This window comes from Neomonachus schauinslandi, chromosome 1, assembly GCF_002201575.2.
Source record: "Neomonachus schauinslandi chromosome 1, ASM220157v2, whole genome shotgun sequence".
Classification (NCBI taxonomy): domain Eukaryota; kingdom Metazoa; phylum Chordata; class Mammalia; order Carnivora; family Phocidae; genus Neomonachus; species Neomonachus schauinslandi.
This window is the reverse complement of record NC_058403.1, coordinates 66,968,554-66,992,837: the sequence shown is the minus strand read 5'-3', so window position 1 is coordinate 66,992,837 and position 24,284 is coordinate 66,968,554. Positions and strand designations below refer to the sequence as shown.

General features: G+C 39.3%; 1 protein-coding gene across 1 annotated transcript in view; it reads left to right on the top strand.

Moving 5' to 3' along the window:
* Positions 1-24,284, top strand: part of HACD2 (3-hydroxyacyl-CoA dehydratase 2) — a 114,280-nt gene that overhangs the window by 9,042 nt on the left and 80,954 nt on the right. Inside the window, exon 3 of the mRNA XM_021692498.1 lies at positions 17,539-17,557. Coding sequence (XP_021548173.1) covers positions 17,539-17,557 — 19 coding nt within the window. The remainder of the gene's footprint in view (positions 1-17,538; positions 17,558-24,284) is intronic.

Genomic DNA, 24,284 nt, shown 5'->3' with positions numbered 1-24,284 from the left:
TAATATTTTCCCTCCTTGTGAAAACATGCTAACTTTCCAATAATAATAATCTTAAAAAGGAAGCTATATGTACATTTTAGACTACCTTTATTATGCAGACTTGTTTTAAGAAAACAGACCTCTAAAAGAGACTTCTGAAAAGCTAGCAGAGCAGTCATAGTGGGGATATCTAACACAAACAGAAAGGACAACAAACCTCAGACAAGCCAGCTTCAAAAACAATGTGAAAACCAGAGATAAAATAGAACTTGGTGTAATTAATAAGTGTCACAACATTTGAAGGGAAGAGGGAGCATGTGGGAAATGGAGCCCACCCACACAGGCCTCACTGTTTGACAACTCAAGCAAATAGAAGAAAATTGATAGAGCATTCAAGCAGGTAAGACAGCTAATGGCTTTTAAAAGGAGTGGGCAGAAATTTTTTTTAAATGAAATGAAAATATAGATGGTATCAGTACAAGGCAGGAAGGAGGCCATAGTGTAGAGAAATAGGTGATACTAAAGAATAAGAAAAGGTAAGAATTCCCAGTTACAGTCTAAGATTAAATAGATTACAGAGCAGCTGTTGGGAATGTTCAGAGTTCACCATTTGAAATGTAAAAACATTACAAAATATGTAGTGCCAAGTGGATCAGAGATATTATGTGTTGGTGGACTAGCTAATTTGTGAATAATTATTTGAATAACAGAAAAATGAAATATATGGGAAAGTAATGAAATTCCACAGACTAATAATAATGTAATAGAACTGACATATCTCGAAAATGGATTTTGGATATGCAACTTGTCAAAAAGTAAGGGTACCAGCAATAGAAATGATTAGAACATAAAACTCATAAATAATCAGGAAAAATTCTAGAAAACTTTTCTGAACTGAAAGACCAACTCAGTATGGTTATTGAGAGTATATGGAGTTCCACACTGGAGCTGTTTTTTAAGAAAAAAAAATCCCTTCCCTTCTTGGGCACCTGTATGTTAAATTTTTAAACTCAAGACAAAGATAAGCAAATTCCAGCAGAAAAGAGATCTTGAAATATAATAGTAAGGGGCGCCTGGGTGGCTCAGTCAGTTAAGCATCTGCCTTCAGCTCAGGTCATGATTCCAGGGTCCTGGGATCGAGCCCCACATCGGGCTCCCTGCTCAGTGGGGAGTCTGCTTCTCCCTCTCTCTCTGCCCTTTCCCCCGCTTGTGCTCTCTCTGTCTCTCTCAAATAAATAAATAAAATCTTCAAAAAAGAAGTGTAATAGTAAAACAGCCTAGGACTTTAGACTTTGAAGAATAAAAATATCCACATGAAATTAGGAGAAAGCGTTAGGTTCCTAGATAACCTTGCAATTTCCTACAGATGGAGACATTTTGAAATACCTACAGAAAGTATTGAAACTTTGAAAGAACCTTATCAAAGGGTATTTAACTCTTAGGTAAATAAATAAAATTAACCAAGTGTTAAGATTAGCATTGTCCACTAGAACATTCTACAGTGATAGTGTTCTGAATCTGTGCGGTTTGATACAGCAGCCACTAGTCACATGTGGCAATTGAACCCTTGAAATGGGGCTGGTGGGGCTGAGAAACTGAGTTGTTTTGTTTTTTGTTTTGTTTTGTTTACTTTAAGTAGGCTCCAACATGGGGCTTGAGCTCACAACCCTGAGATCAAGACATGAGGTGAGATCAAGAGTCAGGTGTTTAACCAACTGAATCACCCAGATGCCCCAAGAAACTGAGTTTTAAGTTTTACTTATTTTTAGTTTAAATTTCAATAGGCACATGTGGGTGGTGGCCACTGCATTGGACAGCATGGCTTTAGATCCTGATACAGATTGCAAGGTGTCCATTTGGAATTTCATAAGATAATTCAGATCTTACCCAAGTAGAATGAAGTGGGAAGGAGAGTAAGCCAAGGAAGAAATTGTAAATTCTATGTCACTCCAGAGTTTAACTTCATAATTCATAAGGTGAAATAATGAGAATAATTATTAAAATATGTTGATCTTTTTAGATTAGGAAAAATCATTAGGAAAAAAGCAAATTGCAGATATTGGAAGAGGTGTGGAAGGATATATAGTAAACTGCTACATGTACTTATTCCCATGGAGGGGTGTGGTATTTGGGGAAGAATAAAAGGGAAGTTCTCCTCTTTGCTCTCTAGACTTTAGTGTGTGCTTGTATATCACTTCTGTGAATCTTGAAATAAAAAGGAAGGTATAATAAATATAAAATGTAATACATATATAATCGAAAACAAAAATGAGAGAAACAAGATTAAAACTTTTTTTTTAAAAAGAAAGAAAAATAGCTTAGATAGATTACCTTGTGATTTAAAGTGAAGTACACACGGAAAGTACAGAATTTTACATCTGTTGTTAAAAAAAAGAAAAGGAACTATAACAGTAAACCTACAAGATGATGGAGTGTAGTATAAATGCATCATTTCTAATGTTTATACAAATAGACTCATTAATTTTTTCAAAATAAGTTATAGTGATGGTTAACAGTTTAAAAAACAAAATTCAGCAACCTGTTGCTGTGAAAGACAAGTTTACTGGAGGACAAACCAGTCTGCCATGACCAAGCATACAAGAAAAGCAGGACCATCCAGTTACAGCAGAAGATAAAGTTGATATCAGAGCAGAAGCCAAAGAGAAACTGGCAAAGTTCATAATTTGTCATGCAGGAGGAACATGGCAAACATGTTGGTGGAATTAGTTGATGGGTAAATGATTGTCATAGAAAAACTGGCAGAAATGTTACAGAAGTAAAATTAGAATTGTACTTAAGTGTCACAGTATATGTAAAAGAACACTGGAGACAAGACATCTGGGTACTGAGACTTGGTTTTGCTGCATGGTCTTAAACTCTCTGCAGGGGATACACTGGATTAAATGACCTTAAGTTTTTCCCAGGGATGGGGTGTGTGTGTGTGTGTGTGTGTGTGTGTGTGTTTATTTATTTATTCAGAGAGAGCAAGCTGGGGGAGGGGCAAAGGGAGAGGGAGAGAGAGAGAATCCCACCACCCCAAGATCATGACCTGAGCCGAAATCAAGAGACACCCAACCAACTGAGCCACCCAGGTGCCCCTAGTTTTTTCCCAGTTTTAAGTTCAGTAAGGGTTCAGCATTTTACAATCAGATTATAAAAATAAAGCAGGTAATGAATTAACAAATTATAGAGCTGAATATAGCAAGAAAGGTAAAATTAAATGAGAGAAAATAATGGTAATTAAGGAAATTTCACCTATTTTCTCCTTTAAAAGTGGATGTAAAAGGATTTTGAAAACAAGTTTGGACTGGAGTCTGAGGCAGTACAATAAATACCCCCTTTTTCTTGCTTATGTTCTGAACATTGAGAAATAACTCAAAGGAATTGCATAAGGATCCTAAAAATCAACTTTATTAGCAATAAAGGCCTAGCTGGAGGCTGTGTTTGTGTGCAAACTAAATGGGTTTGCTAACTGAACTCCAGAATTAGATCACCACCCACCCTGCCCTAGGCAGCAGCGGCCAGGCTGGCATGGAGTAAATAGAGAACTTGGAGTTCTTTGTGAAAACCCCAGGGTAGAGCTGAGTTGAGCACTCCCCATTTATTCTTCTCAAATTTACTGTTCAGATGAGTCATCCTTCCTTTCCTGGGATAAAGTGATTAACAGAGAAATATTTGGGAGAAAACTCTTCTCATAGAAGCCAGAGGAGGGGAGAAAGGTGTTTCCCTCTAATCGTAAGTGCTGTATATACATTACAGGGAAAAAAAACCCGTAAGCATAAAGAAGAAAATGCATGGAGTCAATGTTTTGAGAGAAAATGGAATCATACATACATATGGTATGAGAATTTTCAAAACTAGCCAGATACAGGTAAACAGAACTCAGGTTAGTTCTGGACTTCCCATAACATGAGTATGATAGACCTGTCTTAGAGCTGCCCAGCTCAGGAGATTTTTGTCCTCCCTGGAAGTTCTCCCAGTTTCATGGCTGGACCTGTCTTTCCTGATAGCAAGGGCATCTCTACTCCCTGACTCCCTCTCAGGCCGTCGCTGGCTGGTCCAGGGGTGCACACTTGACCCATACTGCACTGGTCAGATATTTTTCTCCCAAGAATTTGGAATTTTGAGTTGAAAGAGATTGGGGCCCACTGTAGCCCAGTCATATTAAATCCATGAGCTACAGTTGAGGTCTCCAGAGCTGCTTGGGTTCCAATTCCTCTTGAGATTTGCTAAACTTTTTTGTAAGAGTGTTTTGATTGCCACAGTAGAGTTGCTGTGTCTATATGTCTTACAACACCTGAGAGAGTCCCAACTCAGTAAAGGTTTGTCCTGCATCTGCCCTGACTTTTGTATATCCCCCCAGACTAACCACTCTATAAATACAAATTGGTAGTTTTGTAGTAATATTGATATTAAAATAACTTCATGAGAAATTAAACCAAAAGCTTATTAAGTTAGAAGGAAATTGTTATCTTAGTGTTCTTTTGCTGCATAATAAAGATATCATGAACTTAGCAGCTTGTTTTTAAAATAACATTCATTTATTAACTCATGGTTATGTAAGTCAGAAGCTGGGCTTGGCTCAGTTATCCACATAGTGCCTCACAAGACTGAAATTAATGTGTCAGTCAAGCTGGCTCTTACCAGTGGGCTCTTACCAGTGGGCTCTAGGGAAGAATGTGCTTCTAAGCTCATTCAGCTTGTTGACAGAATCCAAGTCTTGTGCTTGCAGGTCTGTGAGGTCCCACTTCCTTGCTAGTTGTCAGCTGGAGGTCACTTCCTGCTCTGCTTTTATAGGGCTCACCTTGTTGGATCAGGTCTACCCATATAATCTCCATACCTTAAAGTCAGTTGATTTGGGACTTTAATTACTTTTGTAAAATCCCTATACTGCAGTACCTAGATTAGCGTTTGGATAACCAAGGAACAGGAATCACAGGGAATCATCTTTAGAATTTTGCTTACCACAGTTGATAAAAAGAAGGAACCTAAGTGAAATAAAGATACCATCTCAAAATAATTGAGTAATTTGTTCATTCTGCAAATTGTACTCTATAAGAATTACAGCATTTCGAACTTGCATATTTAGCTGAAAGGAATTTCAGTGCAATAGTGTTGTTACTGCCAATGCAATGAAACGGACTGAAATTATGTAACAAGATTTGAGATTACTGTTTAGACTTCAATTATTAAGTTAGTGAAGGTACCTGAAATACAGGGATCTCATTGGATTTTTTTAAATATAACTTTTAATAATATTTCTTATTATTGCCTTTTGGGGGACCACCATAGTTTTTCAGTTTTATCCTAAAACTATCACCAGTCTATTACACAACTGCTTTATTGCCTCTTGCAGTGTTGGTTTGTTTGTTTTTATCTAATCCATCTCTTCCTTGTTGCACCATTCACAGAATATGGGCAGATGGGCTTTCTGTGATACTTTTTTTTCTTTTTTTGGATTTAATTTTTTATTTGACAGAGATAGCGAGAACAGGAACACAAGCAGAGGGAGTGGGAGAGAAAGAAGCAGGCTTCCCGCCGAGCAGGGAGCCGGATGTGGGGCTCGATCCCAGGACCTTGGGACCATGACCTGAGTTGAAGGCTGACGCCTAACGAATGAGCCACCCAGGCGCCCCTCTGTGATACTTTTTCCCTACCCTGTCTTGTGACATAACCTAAAGGATTATTTTGACACCACACTTAGAAAAAATAAGACCAGGCTCATTCATGATGATATTGTACTTGCTTTTTTTTTTTTTTTTTTTACTTTGACTGTTATTTACCTTGGCATATTATTCTAACTTCAGTTAAGATTACTTTCCTATGTCCATTACTATCTTAATACTGTTTTTTATTCTAGTGTTGGTCTGCACCTCTGCTTTTATTGTTCTATACTAGTTTAAAGTGCTTTCTGATATTCTTATTTTTAAATCCAAACTTGTCATAAATTGTCACATATATCTGACTGCTTTATTATGTCCCCAAACAGTTGTATAGTGAAATACATATTTTAAAAAAATAAATTACTTTCTATTTCTTCTTTCCGTATCAGAACATTGTATTTTTAAAAAATTTTTGTTTAGGTAGATTCTATCACCTATGAATTTCATTTGAGGATAGAAGAGGCATTATAAAACATATGTGATTAAAAGGGGGAGATTGGGTCTACTAGGACTAAGACCTGTTATTCTGTCACACAAAGAAAAAATGATAGCCATCAGACACTATACAGTTGACCCTTACACGACACACAGGTTGGGGTACCAACCTCCTGTGCAGTCGAAAATCCACATATAACTTTTCACTCCCTAAAAGCTTAACTCTTGATAGCCTACTGTTGACCAGAAGCTTTACCAATAACATGAACAGTTGATAAACACATATTTTGTGTGTTACATCTATTCTTTGTTGTATTTTTACAATAAAGTAAGCTGGAGAAAAGGAAATTTTATTAAGCAAATTAAAAGGAAAAGAAAAATGCAGTTACTATACAGTATAGTAGTAGAGTGAGGCACCACACATCACCTTATCCTTATCCAAAGTTAGCGAAGCTGGTTCTGGGAGTGACACCTGCTCCGTGCTCCTCTTCCCAGGAATGTAGGAATCCTAACCTCATTCCAGGCACAGTTCAGGGGAATTCGAAGAACTGGTGAAAGCAGAGCTTCTTGATAGGTCACTTGCTTCACCTGACCCCCTTTACATGGTTCTAATACAGTTTCTGTTTGTGGGAAATGCTAGCAAGCTTTGAAAGGCCAGTTCCCCTTGAGAATTAGTTCCCAGCCTCAGATAATTTTCAGCACCTTGGACAGCGCCCCTCCCTCCTTTCCTCTCTGCAGGCTAGATTTCTGCTTGGTTCTATCCTATCCTGAGTTCCTGGAACCCTTACTTTAGGAAGGCAGGTTATCATTCCGTGATCCTTGAACAACACTGGCCAGTAACTGGCCCTGCCACTTTGTTAGGAATCCCTCTCCAGAGCCGGTTCCTTTGCACCTCGCAGTTGAAGACCTCAGTGAACTGAGCTTCCCCCAGGTGGGTGGTGTGGTGATGAATGCCAGGAACAGGCAGGAGCCATGCTGTCCCAGCCTTCTCCACATCTTTCTTCCACCTTCCCTTCCCTTCTAGTCATTTGGCAACCTCTATCTTACTTGTTAATCACAATATGAAATATGTATTTGGGGCCCCTATGTGGCGCAGTCGGTTTAAGCTTCCAGCTCTTGGTTTCAGCTCAGGTTGTGATATCCGGGGTCATGAGATTGAGCCCTGTATTGGGCTCCATGCTCAGAATGGAGTCTGCTTAAGACCCTCTCTCCTTCTCTCTCTGCGCCCCACTCCGTGCTCTCTCTCTAAAATAAATTAAAAAAATTTTTTTAAAGAAATACGTATTTGTTGAAAAAAAATCTTGAGTGTAAGTGGACCCGTGCATTTCATGCCATTGTTGTGTAAGGATCAACCATATATCTTTTTCTATAATGTCCTATTGTTAATCAGCCTCCTGAGTGGACATCTTACCACATACATGATAGGTTTTCTATCTGTGCACTGTTATCTGTCTTGTCTCAGCATGCTCTTTATTCATGTCTTTTGTTCCTCATTTAAATCTACAGACATCTTTTATTTTCCTCAACTTTACAGCAGGAGGTCCAGATTATCTTGTAATATTCACATAGTTGAGATTCTTAGCAGCGTTTTCTTTTGAAGAAGATAAGATTTGCAGTATAATAATTCTTTTCTTATCAGTTATCAACAAATTTGTGAAGGTTGATTTTTTTTTTTTAAAGATTTTATTTATTTGACAGAGACACAACGAGAGAGGGAACATAATCAGGGGGGAGGGGCAGAGGAAGAATCAGGCTCAGGGAGCCTGATGCGGGGCTCGATCTCAGGACCTTGGGATCATGACCTGAGCCGAAGGCAGACGCTTGACGACTGAGCCACCCAGGCGCCCCAAAGGTTGATTTTTTTAATCCAAGCCTCTTTCACTCCCCCTCCCCCCAAAATTTAGAGAATTAATAATTCTCGAGGACATAGTCTTTTTTTTTCTTTTTTTTTTTTTTTTTAAAGATTTTATTTATTTATTTGAGACAGAGAGAATGAGAGAGACAGAGAGCACATGAGAGGGGGGAGGGTCAGAGGGAGAAGCAGGCTCCCTGCCGAGCAGGGAGCCCGATGCGGGACTCGATCCTGGGACTCCAGGATCATGACCTGAGCCGAAGGCAGTCGCTTAACCAACTGAGCCACCCAGGCGCCCCACGAGGACATAGTCTTATCAGGAATATTTTAGATGAGCCAAGTCTTGTCGAGTTATGGTTTCAGCAGATATCTTGTAACTAATAAACAATGAAATAATATGATAAAATCAATAGAGTAGAAATAGAGCCTCGATTCTGAACATCACTTAACTACCTTGGGGAATTCAAGCAGCTTTTCTAAGCCTTGGCTTTCTCATCTGTAAGTAAAGATATCTGTCCTGCCTATTGGCCAGGGTTGTTGTTAGGACCAAACAATAGAATGAGTGCTACAGCAATGTAAATTTTAAAATGTACTACAATAGCTGATAGCTCTTATCCAGAAAAGCTTTGGTCATTAAATAATATTGTAGATGGCTTCAGATTATTTTTTTATTATTATATTAGTTTCAGGTATATGGCTTTATAATTGGATATCTGTATATACTACAAAGTGATCACCACAAATCTAGTTCCCAACCATCACCATATTGTTGTCCCCTCTTCACCCCTTTCACCCATCCCAAAACTCCCTTCCCCTTTGGTAACCACTAGTCTGTTCTCTGTGAATTTGTTTTTGTTTCATTTTGTTCACTTGTTTTGTTGTTTTTTAGATTCTACATATGAGTGAAATCATATGGTATTTGTCTTTTTCCATATGACTTATTTTGTTGAGTGTAATGTCCTCATGGCCCATCCGTGTTGTAGCAGATGGCAAGATCTCACTTTTTTATGGCTGAGTAGTATTCCGTTTTATAAATATACCACATCTTCTTTATCCATTCAGCTATTAATGGACACTTAGGTTGTTTCCATATCTCGGCTATTGTAAATAATGCTACAGTGAACATGGGGGTGCATATATCTTTTCAAATTAGTATTTTTGTATTCAGATAAATATGAAGTGGATAGCTGGGTCAAATGATAGATCTATTATTAATTTTTTGAGGAACTTCATGATGTTTCCCATGGTAGCTACACTAATTTACAATGTCACCAGCAGTGTTCTAGGGTTCCCTTTTCTCTACATCCTTGCCAACACTTGTTATTTCTTGTCTTTTTTTATAACAGCCATTCTAACATTAAGTGATATCTCATTGTGGTTTTGATTTGTATTTCCCTGATGATTAGTGATGTGCTTCTTGGCCATCTGTATGTCTTCTTTGAGGAAGTGTCTGTTCAGATCCTCTTCTTATTTTTTAATAGGGCTGTTTGGTTTTTTTGTTGTTGAATTGTAGGAGTTCTTTATATATTTTGGATATTAACCCCTTACTCCTTATCATGTATATAGTTTGCAAATGTCTTCTCCCATTTAGTAGGTTGCCTTTTCATTTTGATGATGGTTTCTTTTCCTGTACAGAAGCTTTTTAGTTTGATGTAGTCCCATCTGCTCATTTTTGCTTTTGTTTCCCTTGCCTTTTCAGTCAGCTCCATAAAGATGTTGCTAAGACTGATGTCAGGACCTTACTGCCTCTTCCTTCTAGTAATTTTATGGTTTCAGGTCTTACATTCAAGTCTGTAATCCATTTTGAGTTAATTTTTGTATATGGTGTAAGATAGTGGTCTAGTTTCATTCTTTTGCATGTGGCTGTCCAGTTTTCCCAGCACCATTTGTTGAAGAGACTGTCCTTCATATTATGTTCCTGGCTCCTTTATCATAGATTAATTGTTCATATATGGGTGGGTTTTTTCCTAGGCTCTTGATTTTGTTCCATTGATCTGTGTGTCTGTTTTTTGGTTTGGTTTTGTTTTTTACCAATACCATACTGTTTTGATTACTATAGCTTTGTAGTATAGTTTGGAATCAGGCAGTGTGATACTTCCAGCTTTGTTCTTCTTTTTCATGATTGCTTTGGCTATTCAAGATCTTTTGTTGTTTCATACATGTTTTAAAGTTATTTGTTCTAGTTCTATGAAGTATGCCGCTAGAATTTTGATAGCTATTGCATTGAATTTGTAGATTGCTTTGGGTAGTATGGACATTTTAACAATATTAATTTTTCCAAACCATGAGCAAAGAATATCTTTTCACTTATTTGTGTCTTTTAATTCTTTTCATGAATATCTTATAGTTTTCAGTGTACAGTTCCTTCACCTTCTTGGTTAAGTTTCTTGCTTGGTGTTTTATTCTTTTTGGTGCATTTGTAAATGAGATTATTTTCATAATTTCTCTTTCTGATGTTTCATCATTAGTGTATAGAACACCACAGATTTCTCTATATTGACTTTGTATCCTGCAAGTTTACTGAATCCATTTATTTATTAGTTCTAACATTTTTTGGTGGAATCTTTAGGATTTTCTATATATAGTATCATATCATCTGCAAATAGTGACAGTTTTACTTCCTTAACAATTTGAGGCCTTTCGTTTCTTTCTCTTGCCTAATTACGGTGGCTAGGATTTTCTTTTTTTTTTTTTTAAGATTTTATTTATTTATTTGTCAGGAGAGAGAGAGCATGCACAAGCAGGGGGAGCAGCAGGCAGAGGGAGAAGCAGGCTCATCACTGAGCAAGGAGCCCCATGCGGGATCCGATCTCAGGACCCTGGGATCATGACCTGGGCTGAAGGCAGACACTTAACTGACTGAGCCACCCAGGCGTCCCGCGGTGGCTAGGATTTTCAATACTCTGTTGAATAAAAGTGGCAAGCGTGTGCGTTCTTGTGTTTTCCTGAATGCTTTTCATGGCTGAGTTTTGGTATATATGATGCTGGCCTCATAAAATATGTTTGGAAGCTTTCCTTTCTCTTCTATTTTCCGGAAGAGTTTGAAAAGGATAGGTATTAAATCTTTGAATGTTTGGTAGAATTCGCCAGTGAAGCCATCTGGTCCTGGACTTTTGTTTGTTGGGAGGTTTTTGATTTTGTTTCCATGTCCTTACTAGTTATCAATCTATTCACATTTTCGGTTTCTTCATGATTCATTCTTGGAAGATTATATGTTTCTAGGAATTTATTCATTTCTTCTAGGTTGTTAAGCTTGTTGGCATACAATTGTTCTTAGTAGTCTCTTATGATTCCCTTTATTTCTGTGGTATCAGTTGTAATTTCTCTTTCATTTCTGATTTTATGTCTTTGAATCCTCTCTTCTATTTTACTTGGCTGGTTTAGCTAAGGGTTTGTTGATTTTCTGTTTTCAGAGAACCAGCTCTTACTGTCATTGATCTTTTTTATTGTGCTTTAAATCTTTATTTCAGGGACGCCTGGGTGGCTCAGTCAGTGAAGTGTCTGACTTTGGCTCAGGTCATGAGATCAGGCCTCGCATCAGGATCCCCCGCTCAGTGGGGAGTCTGCTTGTCCCTCTGCCCCTCTCCCTGCTTTCTCTCTCGCTCCCTTTCTCTCTCTCAAATGAATAATTCTTTTTTTTTTTTTTAAAGATTTTATTTATTTATTTGACAGAGAGAGAGATAGCTAGAGCAGGAACACAAGCAGGGGGAGTGGGAGAGGGAGAGGCAGGCTTCCTGCCGAGCAGGGAGCCCGATGTGGGACTTGATCCCAGGACCCCAGGATCATGACCTGAGCCGAAGGCAGGCGCTTAACGACTGAGCCACCCAGGCGCCCTCAAATGAATAATTCTTTTTTTTTAATCTCTTTCATTTATTTCTTTTCTGATCTTTATTATTTTCTTCCTTCTACTAATTTTGGCGTTTGTTCTTCTTTTTCTAGTTCCTTTAGGTGCAGAGTTAGATTGTTTGAGATTTTTTTTTTGTTTCTTGAGGTAGGCCTGTATTGCTATTATCTTCCCTGTTAGAACCACTTTTGCTACATCCCATAGATTTTGGTATGTCAGATTTAGTGTCCATTTGTCTCTAGCTATTTTTTATTTCTCCTTCGGTTTCTTCAATGAACTGTTAATTGCTCAGTAGCGTGTTGTTTAATCTCCATGTTTTTGTGGGTTTTCCTGTTTTTTTCTTGTAATTAATTTCTGGTTTCATACCATTTTGGTCAGAAAAGACGCTTAATATGATTTCACTCTTTTTTAATTTATTGAGATTGCTTTGTGGCCCAACATGTGGTCTGTCCTGGAGAATGTTCCATGTGCAATTGAGAAGAATGTGTATTCTGCCACTTTTGGGTGGAATGTTCTATATATATCAAGTCCATCAGGTCTAATGTGTCATTTAAGGCCAGGGTTTCCTTATTGATTTTTTTGTCTGGATGATCTATCTCTTGATGAAAGTAGGGTATTAAAGTCTCCTACTGTTATTGTACTGCTTTCAATTACTCCCTTTAGGTCTGTTAATAATTGCTTTATATATTTTGGTGCTCCTGTGTTGGGTGCATATATATTTATAGATGTAATATCTTCTTGCTGGATTGACCCCTATATCATTATATAATGCCCTTCTTTGTCCTTTATTATAGTTTTTGTTTTATTTTTATTTATTTATATTTTTAAAGTAGGCTCTATGCCTAGGGTGGAGCCCAGAATGGCGCTTGAACTCATGACCGTGAGATCAAGACCTGAGCTGAGATCAAGAGTCAGACACCTAACCAACTGAGCCACCCAGAAGCCCCTTATAATCTTTGTTTTAAAGTCTATTTTATCTGATAGGAGTATAATTACTCCAGCTTTCTTTTCATTTCCATTTGCATGGAATATCTTTTTCTAACCCTTCCCTTTCACTCTGTGTGTGTCTTTACATCTGAGTCTTATAGGCAGCATAGAGATAGATGGGTCTCATTTTTTTTATCCATTCAGGCACTCTGTGTCTTTTGATTGGTGAATTTAGTCCATTTACATTTAAAGTAATTTTTAAAAAGCATATACTTACTGCCATTGTGTTAATTGTTTTCTGGCTATTTTTGTAGTTCCTCTCTGTTCCTTTTTTTCTCTTCCCTTGTGGTTTGCTGGCTTTCTTTAGTGTTATGTTTAATTCCTTTCTCATTTTCTTTTGTGTATTAACTGTAAGTTTTTTCCTTGTGGTTACTGTGAGCGTCACACAAAATATTTTATGCAAATAGCAGTCTGTTTTAACTTGATAGCAACTTAAACACAATTCAGAGCTTTACCTTTTTACTTTTCCCCCCACATATTTTATTTTTGATGATTCCTTTTTATATCTTTTTATTTTATGCTTCCCTTAACTAATTATTGTAATTTCAGTTTACTACTTTTGTCTTTTAACCTTCATGCTTGCTTTATAAGTGATTGATCAATACCTTTGTTATATAGTTACCTTTTCCAGTGAGATTTTTACTTTCCTATGTTTTCTTACTACTTAGCTTAAAGAAGTCCCTTTACCATTTATTGTAGGGCTGGTTTAGTTGTGATGAATACCTTTAGCTTTTGCTTACATGGAAAACTCTCAATCTCTCAAGTTCTGAATGATAACTTTGCTAGGCAGAGAATTTGTGTTGGAAGTTTTTTCCTTTCAGCACTTTGTATATGTCATGACAGTCTTCTGGCATGTAAAGTTTCTACTGAAAAATCTGCTTATATAGCCTTCTAGTGTTTCCCTTGAACATAACAAGTTGTTTTTCTCTTGTTGCTTTTAGGATTCTCTCTTAATCCTTAACTCTTACCATTTTAATTATGATGTATCATGGTTTGGATCTCTTTGGGTTCATCTTATATGAAACTCTGGGCTTCCTGGACCTGGATGTTCAGTTCCTTCCCCAGATTAGGGAAGTTTTCAGCTATTCTGAAATCATAATTGTACTCTCAATCCCCTTCACCTGTTATACTCATTCCCCCACTTCCTCCTCTCTGGCAGCCACTAGTTCTGTATAGTTAAGAGTCTGTTTTTTTGTTTTTGTCTCTTTTTTTCTTTGTTTTGTTTCTTAAAATCCACATATGAGTAAAATCATATGGTATTTGTCTTTCTCTGACTGACTGACTTTGCTTAGCATAATACTCTCTGGATCCATCAGTGTGGTTGCAAATGGCAAGATGTCATTCGTTTTTATGGCTGGGTAATACTCCACTGTGTATATATAACATATCTTCTGTATCCATTCGTCAGTCATGGACACTTAGGTTGCTTCCGTATCTTGGCTATTGTAAATAGTGCTGCAATAAACACAGGGGGTGTATATATGTTCTCCAATTAGTGTTTTTGTATTCTTTGGGTAAATACCCAGCAGTGGAATTACTGGATCGTATGGTAGTTTTTTTTTTTTTAACTTTTTGAGGAAACTCCATACTATGTTCCGACAGTGGCTGCACCAGCTTGCATTTACACCAACAGTGTACAAGGGTTCTTTTTTCTTGACATCCTTGTCAACACTTGTTATTTTTTATCCTTTTGATTGTAGCCATTCTGACAGGTGTGAGGTGATATCTCACGGGTTTTGATTTGCATTTCCTTGATGATTAGTGATGTTGAGCATCTTTTTATGTGTCTGTTGGCCATCTGTATGTCCTGTCTGGAAAAATGTCTATTCTTGTCCTCTGCCCATTTTTTATTTATTTTTTTTATTTTTATTTTTTTTTAAAGATTTTATTTATTTATTTGACAGAGAGAGACACAGCGAGAGAGAGAGCACAAGCAGGGGGAGTGGGAGAGGGAGAAGCAGGCTTCCCGCGGAGCAGGGAGCCTGATGCGGGGCTCGATCCCAGGACCCTGGGATCATGACCTGAGCCGAAGGCAGACGCTTAACAACTGAGCCACCCAGGCGCCCCCCTCTGCCCATTTTTTAACTGGATTATTTGGTTTTTTGGTGTTAAGATGTATAAGGTCTTTATATATTTTGGGTATTAACCCCTTATTGGATACATCATTTGCAAATATCCTATTCAGTGGATTTTTTGTTTTGTTTTGTTGATGGTTTCCTTTGCTGGACGAAAGTTTTTTATTTTGGTGTATTCCCCATAGTTTTAATTTTGCTTTTGTTTCCCTTGCCAAAGAAGACACATCTAGAAAAATGTTTCTACCACAGATGTCAAAGAGATTACTGCTTATGTTTTCTTCTAGTTTTATGGCTTCAGGTCTCACATTTAGGTCTTTAACCCATTTTGAGTTTAATTTTGTATATGGTGTAAGAAAGTGATCTGGTTTCATTGTGTGTAGCTGTCCAGTTTTCCCAGCACCATTTTTGAAGAGAGTTTTTCCCATTGTATCCTCTTGCTTGCTTAGATTATAGATTATACCATAGATTATACCATACAACATTATTACAGTATTATTGACTATATTCCCTACGCTGTGCTTTTCATCTCCGTGACTTTATTTTATAACTGGAAGTTTGAACCTCTTCATCCCCTTTATCTGTTTCACTCATCTTAATTTTTTATTTTTATTTTGCTGTTCTGTCTGGGCAAGTTCCATTGCTTTGTCTTCCAGCCTGCTGATGCATTCTTATACTTCATCCAGTCTGCTGTTGAACCCTTCCAATGTATTTTTCAAATTTCTGTTCAATACTTTCTTATATTTTCTATATCTTTGCTTAAGTTCTCATTGTGTTCAACCAGTTTTCTACTGAGTTCACTGAGCATCTGTATGATAATTTCTTTGAACTTTTTATCAGGTTGGTTGCTTATCTGTGTTTCATTTAGTTCTTTTTCTCAGATTTTGTCATGTTCGTTTGTTTGGAATGTATAACTCTGCCTCCTCATTTTGCCTAATTCTTTGTGTTTGTTTCTATGTATGAGGTAAGTCAGCTACCTCTCCCAGTCTTGAATGAGTGACCTTACATAGGAGATGGTACTATTTGGCCCAGAAATACAGTCTCCCAATCACCAAAACCAGGAGCTCAAGGGGTGTCCCCTTTGTGGGCTGTGTGCGCCCTCCTCTTGTGGCAGGGCCTGGGGCTATGGTTGGTGGGCTATGCTGACACTTGGGCTGCAGGCTGTGTCCACAACTTCTGCAGGGTGTCTTTGGGCAGAGTACTCTGCAGGGTGTTCCCACTGTTAATAGAATGTTAGAGGAATTCCAAAATAATGCTCACCAGCACCCACATTAGTAAGGTAGACTTGAATCACAAAAATTGCTCCCACTGGTGTCAGTTTCCAGGGAGAGTCCCTGTTGTTTCCAGCCTCTTCGGGCAGACGCTCTTAAGGTTAGCAAATGATTCTCCTTTATCTGTGGTCTATGTACTATTCAAGTTGGTGTTTTACACTGGTTTCTGGGTTGAGCGAGTCTGTGTGTGGGCCCTTTAAGAGCAGGTTTTCTGTTCCCTGCAGCTTTATAGTCTTCCTCAAGGTGATCCCTATTGATTTTCAGAGCCTAGTGTTTTGGGGGCTCGTCTCTTCTGTGCAGGATCTGAAGATTTGGGAGCCAGGTGTAGAACTCAGGTACCTTTGATCCTCTGGGAAAAGTCCACACTTTTGATGTCCCTCCCAATTGTGACCCACCGTAGCTGGGGTTTGTTTTATTCCCTAGCAAGTCTGTGTTTCTGCTGCTATCCTTTTATTCTTTGTTGTGAAGGCTCTGTTCATTGAACTTTCAGGTACCTTTCAGAAAGAATTATTCCACAGCTAGTTGTAGGTTTGTTGTGTCTAGAGGAGGTGAGTTCAGGATCTTGTTACACTGCCATCTTGAACCCAGCTCCTTAGATTACATCTTTACTGCAGCCACCACCAGGGTTAAAGCAATGCCATATACAGGATGAATTAGAAGACAATTTAGAATAACCTAATTGGCCACTTGGATGGCCACTGAGATGGAAAGGAGATAGCAGTCTCACCCAAGACACTGGAAATAAAAACAGGGAAGACCGATGCCAGAAGTATTGGCAGGACTTGGAAACCAGTAGGACTTGTAGGTGAGGGGAAGGAAAGAACAGCTGAACTTGGGAGACTGGGAGGTTGATGATAACAGGCATAGCAGGTGTGAAGGAAGGAAAGGGGGAGTTTCTTGAAGAGGCATGCCATGTTTGAGCTGCTGCTGGTACACCTAGATGGAGATGTCCAAAGGCAGTTTGCAATGTGGGCCTGAAGCATGAAGAGATCTAGGGTCACAGATTGGACTGGGAACATGCCTGTAATGAGGTCACCAAATGAGATAAGATGAAGTCTCACTGTGGAGCTTTGTAGGTTGAATGAATGTCTGCATTAAAGGGCCTGCCGGGTAAGAAGAGCCAACAAAGGCTCTTCTGACCCTGTGTTTTGTAGTCTGTGACAGTTTTGTTCTATAGAATATGGGACATGGGAGGTGGACAGCTACTGCTCTTACAAGTTTATGTGTTATAAAAGAGACATCTGGTGGATTACTGGGTAAGGTTTATTCCTTAGGAAATCTTCCACAGATACACAAACTAAAAAGGAACAAACAAACAAAAATAAATAAGAATGTACATTTTGTTAAATAACCAAGTTTAAAAATGGAATGTGTTATGGGAACTATATATTATTATTGCTGTTTACTAATTCTTTTTTCCCCCTTTTTTCTCTAGATTTTACATTGTGCAGTAGGTAAGTATGGAATTCCCCCCTACTATGTACAGTGGGTTCTGCTTTTTTTAAAAGTCATAAATAATAGGTCAACTTGATTATGACTTAATATTGAGAAAACAAAGCTATTTAATCGTTGTATATAAAATTGCTTACATTGGCTGGCTTTTGGTTTCTTAAGTGACAGGTACTACTTAGATGTTATCACTGAACCATTTATTAAATGTCACAGCTGTTTCACTGTGTCAATTTAAAGAGGCCTCTCTCATCTTGTTATAAGGGTGACAGAAGCACTAGCATATTCATTAAAATGTGACTTGGGGTCCTGATTCTGGGCTATGTATAAAGCCCTCTCTGTGATCACTTGAATATTACATGCTCTTTCCTTGTGTTTAAAATGGAGTACTACATATATTGCCTATCTCCCAGATGAATACTGAATGAAGGTAAGAGGGATTGGTAAAATCTAAGTATAAAGAGTTATATAAATGTAAGGGATTTCTACTAAAAGCAGATGCAGTGTGTTTTCTTTTTGGGGGAAGGGGCAGGTCATCAAATTCAGCTTCAGAACTGAGGTATAGCTTCTTCTCTGGGGTGGGCTAGACCCTTCTAATCAAATCAAAATCAGTTCTGGAAAGTTGACAGATTCTATAGAGTAAGCCCATGCTGGTTGCTGTGAGTTTGAACTTGTCTCTGAAAGGGAGGATTTACAGTTGACCTCAGGAAGCACCAAAGGTCTGAAAACTCCAGAATCATGCCTCCAAACCATTTTGGTCCTGTCAACTTAATTCACAAATTAAGTGGGTACTTCCTGTATTCGGGGCACTGCGCTTGGCACTGTGGAGTTCAGAGATGAGGAGACTTAGTTCAGAAGGACACACAGGTGGACACACAGCAAGCTATCCCCTGTAGGTCTTGCAGGGTCACTCTGAAACCTGGCTCCATTAATTTTAAGGAAGACAAAGCATCTTTGTTGTAAACAGCTGCACCTCAGCTAATTTTCTGCTAGGAAGAAGGTCTACAGTCGGGTTTCTCATGATTTGCAGAATTTTGTATGCTTGTGTCTATATTTATTTTAGGGGCGGCTGGGTAGAATTCAAAGCTTTCATTAGATTCCCACAGGAGTATGTGATCCCCAAAAGCTTAAAAAACACTACTTTAGAACCTTTAAGCAAGAGATTTGAAAGGGGCTTGGTGGGGCACCTGGGTGGCTCAGTCGTTAAGCGTCTGCCTTCGGCTCAGGTCATGATCCCAGGGTCCTGGGATCAAGCCCCGCATCAGGCTCCCTGCTCGGCGGAGAGCCTGCTTCTCCCTCTCCCACTCCCCCTGCTTGTGTTCCCTCTCTCACTGTGTCTCTCTCTGTCAAATAAATAAAATCTTTAAAAAAAAAAAAAGAAAGGGGCTTGGGGTCTCATCTGCCACATGGTCTGCTTTCTCAGAGGTTATGGGACCTGGGCTGTGTCACATAGCCAGTAAAGGGGTTTTAGCTGATGTACCATTTCACACACGTTTCCTTTTTAATCCTTTATCTACAATTTTGAGATGAACAGTTTTGTCCTTAGATGGTTAAATGAATTTTAAGCGTAAGCTTGCAGATTAGGGGATACATTTGGCCAGAGAGAGTTCTGGAACCACGTCAGGCCTTTTCCACGTGATTGAACCCTGTGCCCCATTCTCCCCATTCTCTCCATTCTCTTAACCTTCAGCTGCCTTTAGATGCATGTTTTCTGAGCGTGTGTGCTACATTTTAATTAATATTTCATTGTATTTTAATACCCCGATTCCCTTTATCTTAGAATATATTTTCATACCTCTTTGTAAAATTTCCGCCCCTAGAAATAAAGTTTCTGAGTTTATGTATTCATTCATACCAGGAACATTACTGAATGCCTGGCAGGTGCGTGCCAGACATGGGGTTGGACAGTGAGAGTAGAAAGGTGAGCAGGCACAAGCTTGGGTTCAGGAAACCCCCAGTCAGATGGGCACCCTTCTGAGCTCCTCTGGAGGAGTGCGCTCCAGACTGTTCATGTCACACTCTGATAGTTTGTGGACAAGTGTCCCCAGGGCCTAGCATGGTACCTGACACATAGTAGATATTAAAAATTCCTTTTTAATTCCTCAAGAACCTTGCTCTGTCAGTGAATCTGTCTCCTGCATCCTCACTTTTTGTCATCCACCTTTTCCTTCTCACAGAATGCTTGGGGTACGCCATCCCAAAAATAATTTTTTAACCTAACCTTTGACCCTACATTCCTCCCTTACCACTACTTAATTCCTTTCTGTCTCTTTTACCAGATTTACGGTGGACTCTTTCCCCTTCCACACTCCCATTAATACCTTAGGCCAGCAGTTGGATCTCCTTGTCCTAGTAAAATTACCCTTTGGTCTAAAATCAGCAACAGTTTCTGCTAAATTCTGAGGACATGTTTGGAACTTACTGGACTTCTCGACTACATGGGGCACCACTGATGACTCCCTCCATGAGGTCCTGCTCCTTTAGTTTCCATTATACTGAGCCGTTCTGGCTCTTTCTTGTCCTTTGTGGTTCTTTTCTTTCTTTGGGGGTTTTCTTTCTCTCCTTGACTCTTCATTGTGGGCATTCCGAAGGTCTGGCCTAACTCTTTGCTCTTCTGACTGAATATGCCCTCTGTAGGTGATCTCTTCCCTTCTCGTGCTGTGAGATACTTGTGACACCCACTTTTTTAACTCCAAGCCACCCCTGCACCCCAGACTCCAGATCATCCCTTTACCTGCTGGCTATCTGCTTCTGAATACGCACCTCCTTCTCAGTATGAGTCAGATTACCAGACTTGTTCTGCCTCCCATATTCTCATAGTCAGGGGCACCACCAGCCGCCAGCGCATTAGTCACCTAACCTAGACCTAGAGCTCACTCATGGCTCCTCCTCCTCCCTAGCCCCCACTCCCATAGCCAGGTGGTATTCAGATTTTATCATTTCTGTTTCCTGCACATGTTTCAGATTGTCCTGTTTTTTCATCACTATTCAGGGCCTTAGTATGCCTCATCTAGACTCCCATATGGGTCTCCCTGAACTTCTAGGCTTATAATATTAACAGTAATAATAAGAGCCATCATTTATTGAGCATTTACTATGTTCCAGTGCTTTACATTCATTACCTCATTTACTTCCCATTTCACAGGTGACAAGACTGAAGCTTAGGTTTTATTTTTTTCAAGGATTTTATTTATTTATTTTAGAGAGAGAACGCGAGTACCAGTCGGGGGAGGGACGGAGAGAGAGGGAAAAGCAGATTCCTCAATGAGCTCGATTCCAGGACCCTGAAATCATGACCTGGCCTGAAGTCAGACGCTTAACTGAATGAGCCACCCAGGTGGCCCCTTGGAAGGTTTTTTATCTTGCCAAAGTTCACAGGTAATAAGCCCTAGAGCCAGGAATTGACCCTTTGGCTGTGTGACTCTAAACCCATGCTTCACATAGCCCTTGAGGGACTTAGTTAAAGAATAATTCTGAGCTGCTTGTTTTCCTGCTTAAAACCTTTCACTGGTTTCAACTTCTTCATGATTTGGACCCTGCTCGCCTCCCCAGCCTTACCTGTGCCCTGCCTCTCATTCCATGCTTCAGCCACCCTGACCTTTTTGTGAGTCTCCCCTGTTACCGTACTACCGCCCTACTTCCTGCCTCTAGTCTGTGCCAGGCTCTGCTCTCTGTCTGGAATGAGCAGCCCACCCCCTTCGGCTGGCAACTCTTCACCATTCTTCCTCCAATAAACCTACCACGCACTGGCTAGGTTAGGCACCATTCTTCACCTTTCTGTAATATCCTGCACTTCGCTGTTGTTATACTTTCTGCCATGTATTATGGTCTATCACTGTACCTGTGTCCCCCACCAACACCACTGAATTTTTTGAGAACTGAGAACTATTTCTAATTGATTCTGTATCCCAGCATCTGACAATACAGGGCGCCTAGTGGGAGCTCATAATCTTACAAATTCTGGTGACATTTGTTTCAAAATGTTTTCAGTTCTTTTAAAAAATAAGAATAAACTGTTTCTAGCATTAGTTTAAAGACAGTGCCTTATTTTTTATTCATACAACTCAAGTTTATTTTTGGAATGCTGGTTTCTTTTCTTGTGACTTTGTGAAACTTTTCACTGTAAGAATTTGGTCTTTTAAAACTTGTTTTGGAGCCTTGAGTTTACAGACTGTTTAGTTTACCTACTGTTGATGAAAAGTCCAGACCTCTGTCACACCTGGCTTATTCATCAGCTGTGTGACTTCCAGGAAGTGACTCAATTTCTGTGTACCTTGTTTCTTCATCAACTAAAGGGGGATGATGCCCACCTCGTAGGGTTGTTGTGCAAATGAAAGGGGACATGCATGAGAAACACTTAGCATAGTGCCTAAAACATGGTAATGCTGAAAACTGCCCCCCCAAAATGGGAGCTATGATTATTAACTAAAGCAATGTAATGTCACAGAATGTTAAAAGTTTGTCCCTAATGTAATGTTTAATATTTATATAAGTATAACTTTTCCATATTCTTAGTTTTCTTAAATTATAATTTCTGTGTAAGTGAGTGCTTCAGGACCACTTATTCTTAGTTTGGGTTGGAGCTGCTTCTAGTTCACAGCTGTGACAATGCAAGTGGTCAAAAATAGCTCCAGAAACAGTACATTAAAATTCTGTATGAGGGGCTCATTTCTGTGAGAAGTCAAGCCTTCTGTCCGTGCAAAAGGGTTCCCATGCCCCAATTATTCCAAAGTCGGTGGTTTGTTCTCCATTGATAATGTAGAGATGAGAGTTCTGTTTTGGAGTTGGGGGAGTAATTTTGAACACGTATTGGGGATGTATTTTTTTTTTTCTAAGTAAGATATAATTGCCATCTAACACTGTTTCAGGTGTACAACATAATGATTTGATATATGTATACATTGCAAAACGATGACCACAATAAATTTAGTTCATGTCCATCACCTCACATAGTTATACTTTTTTTTTCTTGTGATGAGAACTTTTAAGATGACTCTCTTAGTAACTTGCAAATATAAAATACAGTATTAACTATAGTTACCATGCTGTACATTACTTTTCCAGGACTTATTTATCTTCTAACTGGAAGTTTGCATCTCTTGACCACCATCACCCATTTCCCCCATCCCTACCCTCTGGCATCCACCAGTATGTCCTCTATCTATGAGTTTGGTTTGGGGTTTCTTTTTTTCAGATTCCATATATGAGTGAGATAATGCAGTATTTGCTTTTCTCTGAGACAAGATTTCTTAAATACTGTGGTTGCAGCCCTCAACCCAAGATTGTAGTGCTTTATGTTTATGCAACATTTTTCTTTTTGGAAATGAGAATTTTTTTAAAAAAAGACACTTTGAGGGGCGCCTGGGTGGCTCAGTCATTAGGCATCTGCCTTCGGCTCAGGTCATGATCCCAGGGTCCTGGGATCGAGCCCCACATAGGGCTCCCTACTCAGTGGGAAGCCTGCTTCTTCCTCTCCTACTCCCCCTGCTTGTGTTCCCTCTCTCGCTATATCTCTCTCTGTCAAGTAAATAAAATCTTAAAAAAAAAAAAAAAAAAACTCTGAGACATGTCTTTCACAAGACCATAGAGAAGGGTTCTGGTTTCTTTATTCATGTGGCACAATTTGTATTGAAAGAAGTCATTACCTATTTTCCTATGTTGTGTTTCACATTAGATGTAGAAGAGGTATATGAGATATGGTGTGGTTCTCAGCTAACTTTGGAGTATGGTTCTCCTTCTTTGTTGGATTGGAAAGTAGAGGTAGAGGGACTAGAGCTGAAGATACTCTTGGTTAAGACGTGACATTGTGCATTCGGTGAACCTTTGTGTTGGACATTATACTGTCAATATAAATACCTTCAGAAGTTCTCTTTTGATTAAGTGTAGAACAGGAACTCAGTCATAGCCCAGAGGGTATTATGTCTAAAGTTGAGTATTAACACTTTGATATCATCAACAGACAAGGACAGAAGCTCTTTTACTAAAATATTCTGGATTTGTGATTTCAAATATTTGTTGTATGTGCCAGCTTGCACTCCTTTCTCAAACGAATGACACCTTTTCTTTTATTTACTTATTTTTAAAAAGTGAATTTTAAGAAATTTGCAGTTGTATAAGTATTAGTAGGTAGGATGTGGCTTTAAACCTGACTCTATTAGCTAATAAATGGTGCCAGGGAGGAAGAAGAGCAGCTACTGGGGAGATGAGCACCAGAAACTACATCTCCTACCAGAAATCTTTTCCCTTCCACCAATTAGAGTGAATTAAATCCTTGTTAAACTGTAACACTTTTGCCTCCCACTTTGAGAGGGTAGAAGGTCAAGCTTTTAGCAGTCATTTACAGTGCAGTATTGTGAGGGGAAACTATTATCACATATTATTAAAACCAGACCCAGACCCCTCCATGTTGTAGTGGAAGAGAACTCTGGAAGGAAAGCATCCTGGATGGAAGGGATAATTCCTCTGGATTCGCTTACCTGGGATTCCCATTCCATCCCTGCTCCTGCCCAGTCCTCAGGGGTATGGCTTTAAACAAAAACTGCTTTCTTTGGTTCCACTTAGGTTAGCTGACTTTTTTTTTTTAAGATTTTTTATTTGAGAACAAGAGAGCGAGCACAAGCGGCGGGGGGGGGGGGGGGGGGGGGGGGAGAAGGGGGAGGGAGGAGGGGGCGCCCCCCCCGGGGGGGGGCCCCAAAGCCTGGGGGCCCCTGCTCCCGCCCCTGGGACACGGGC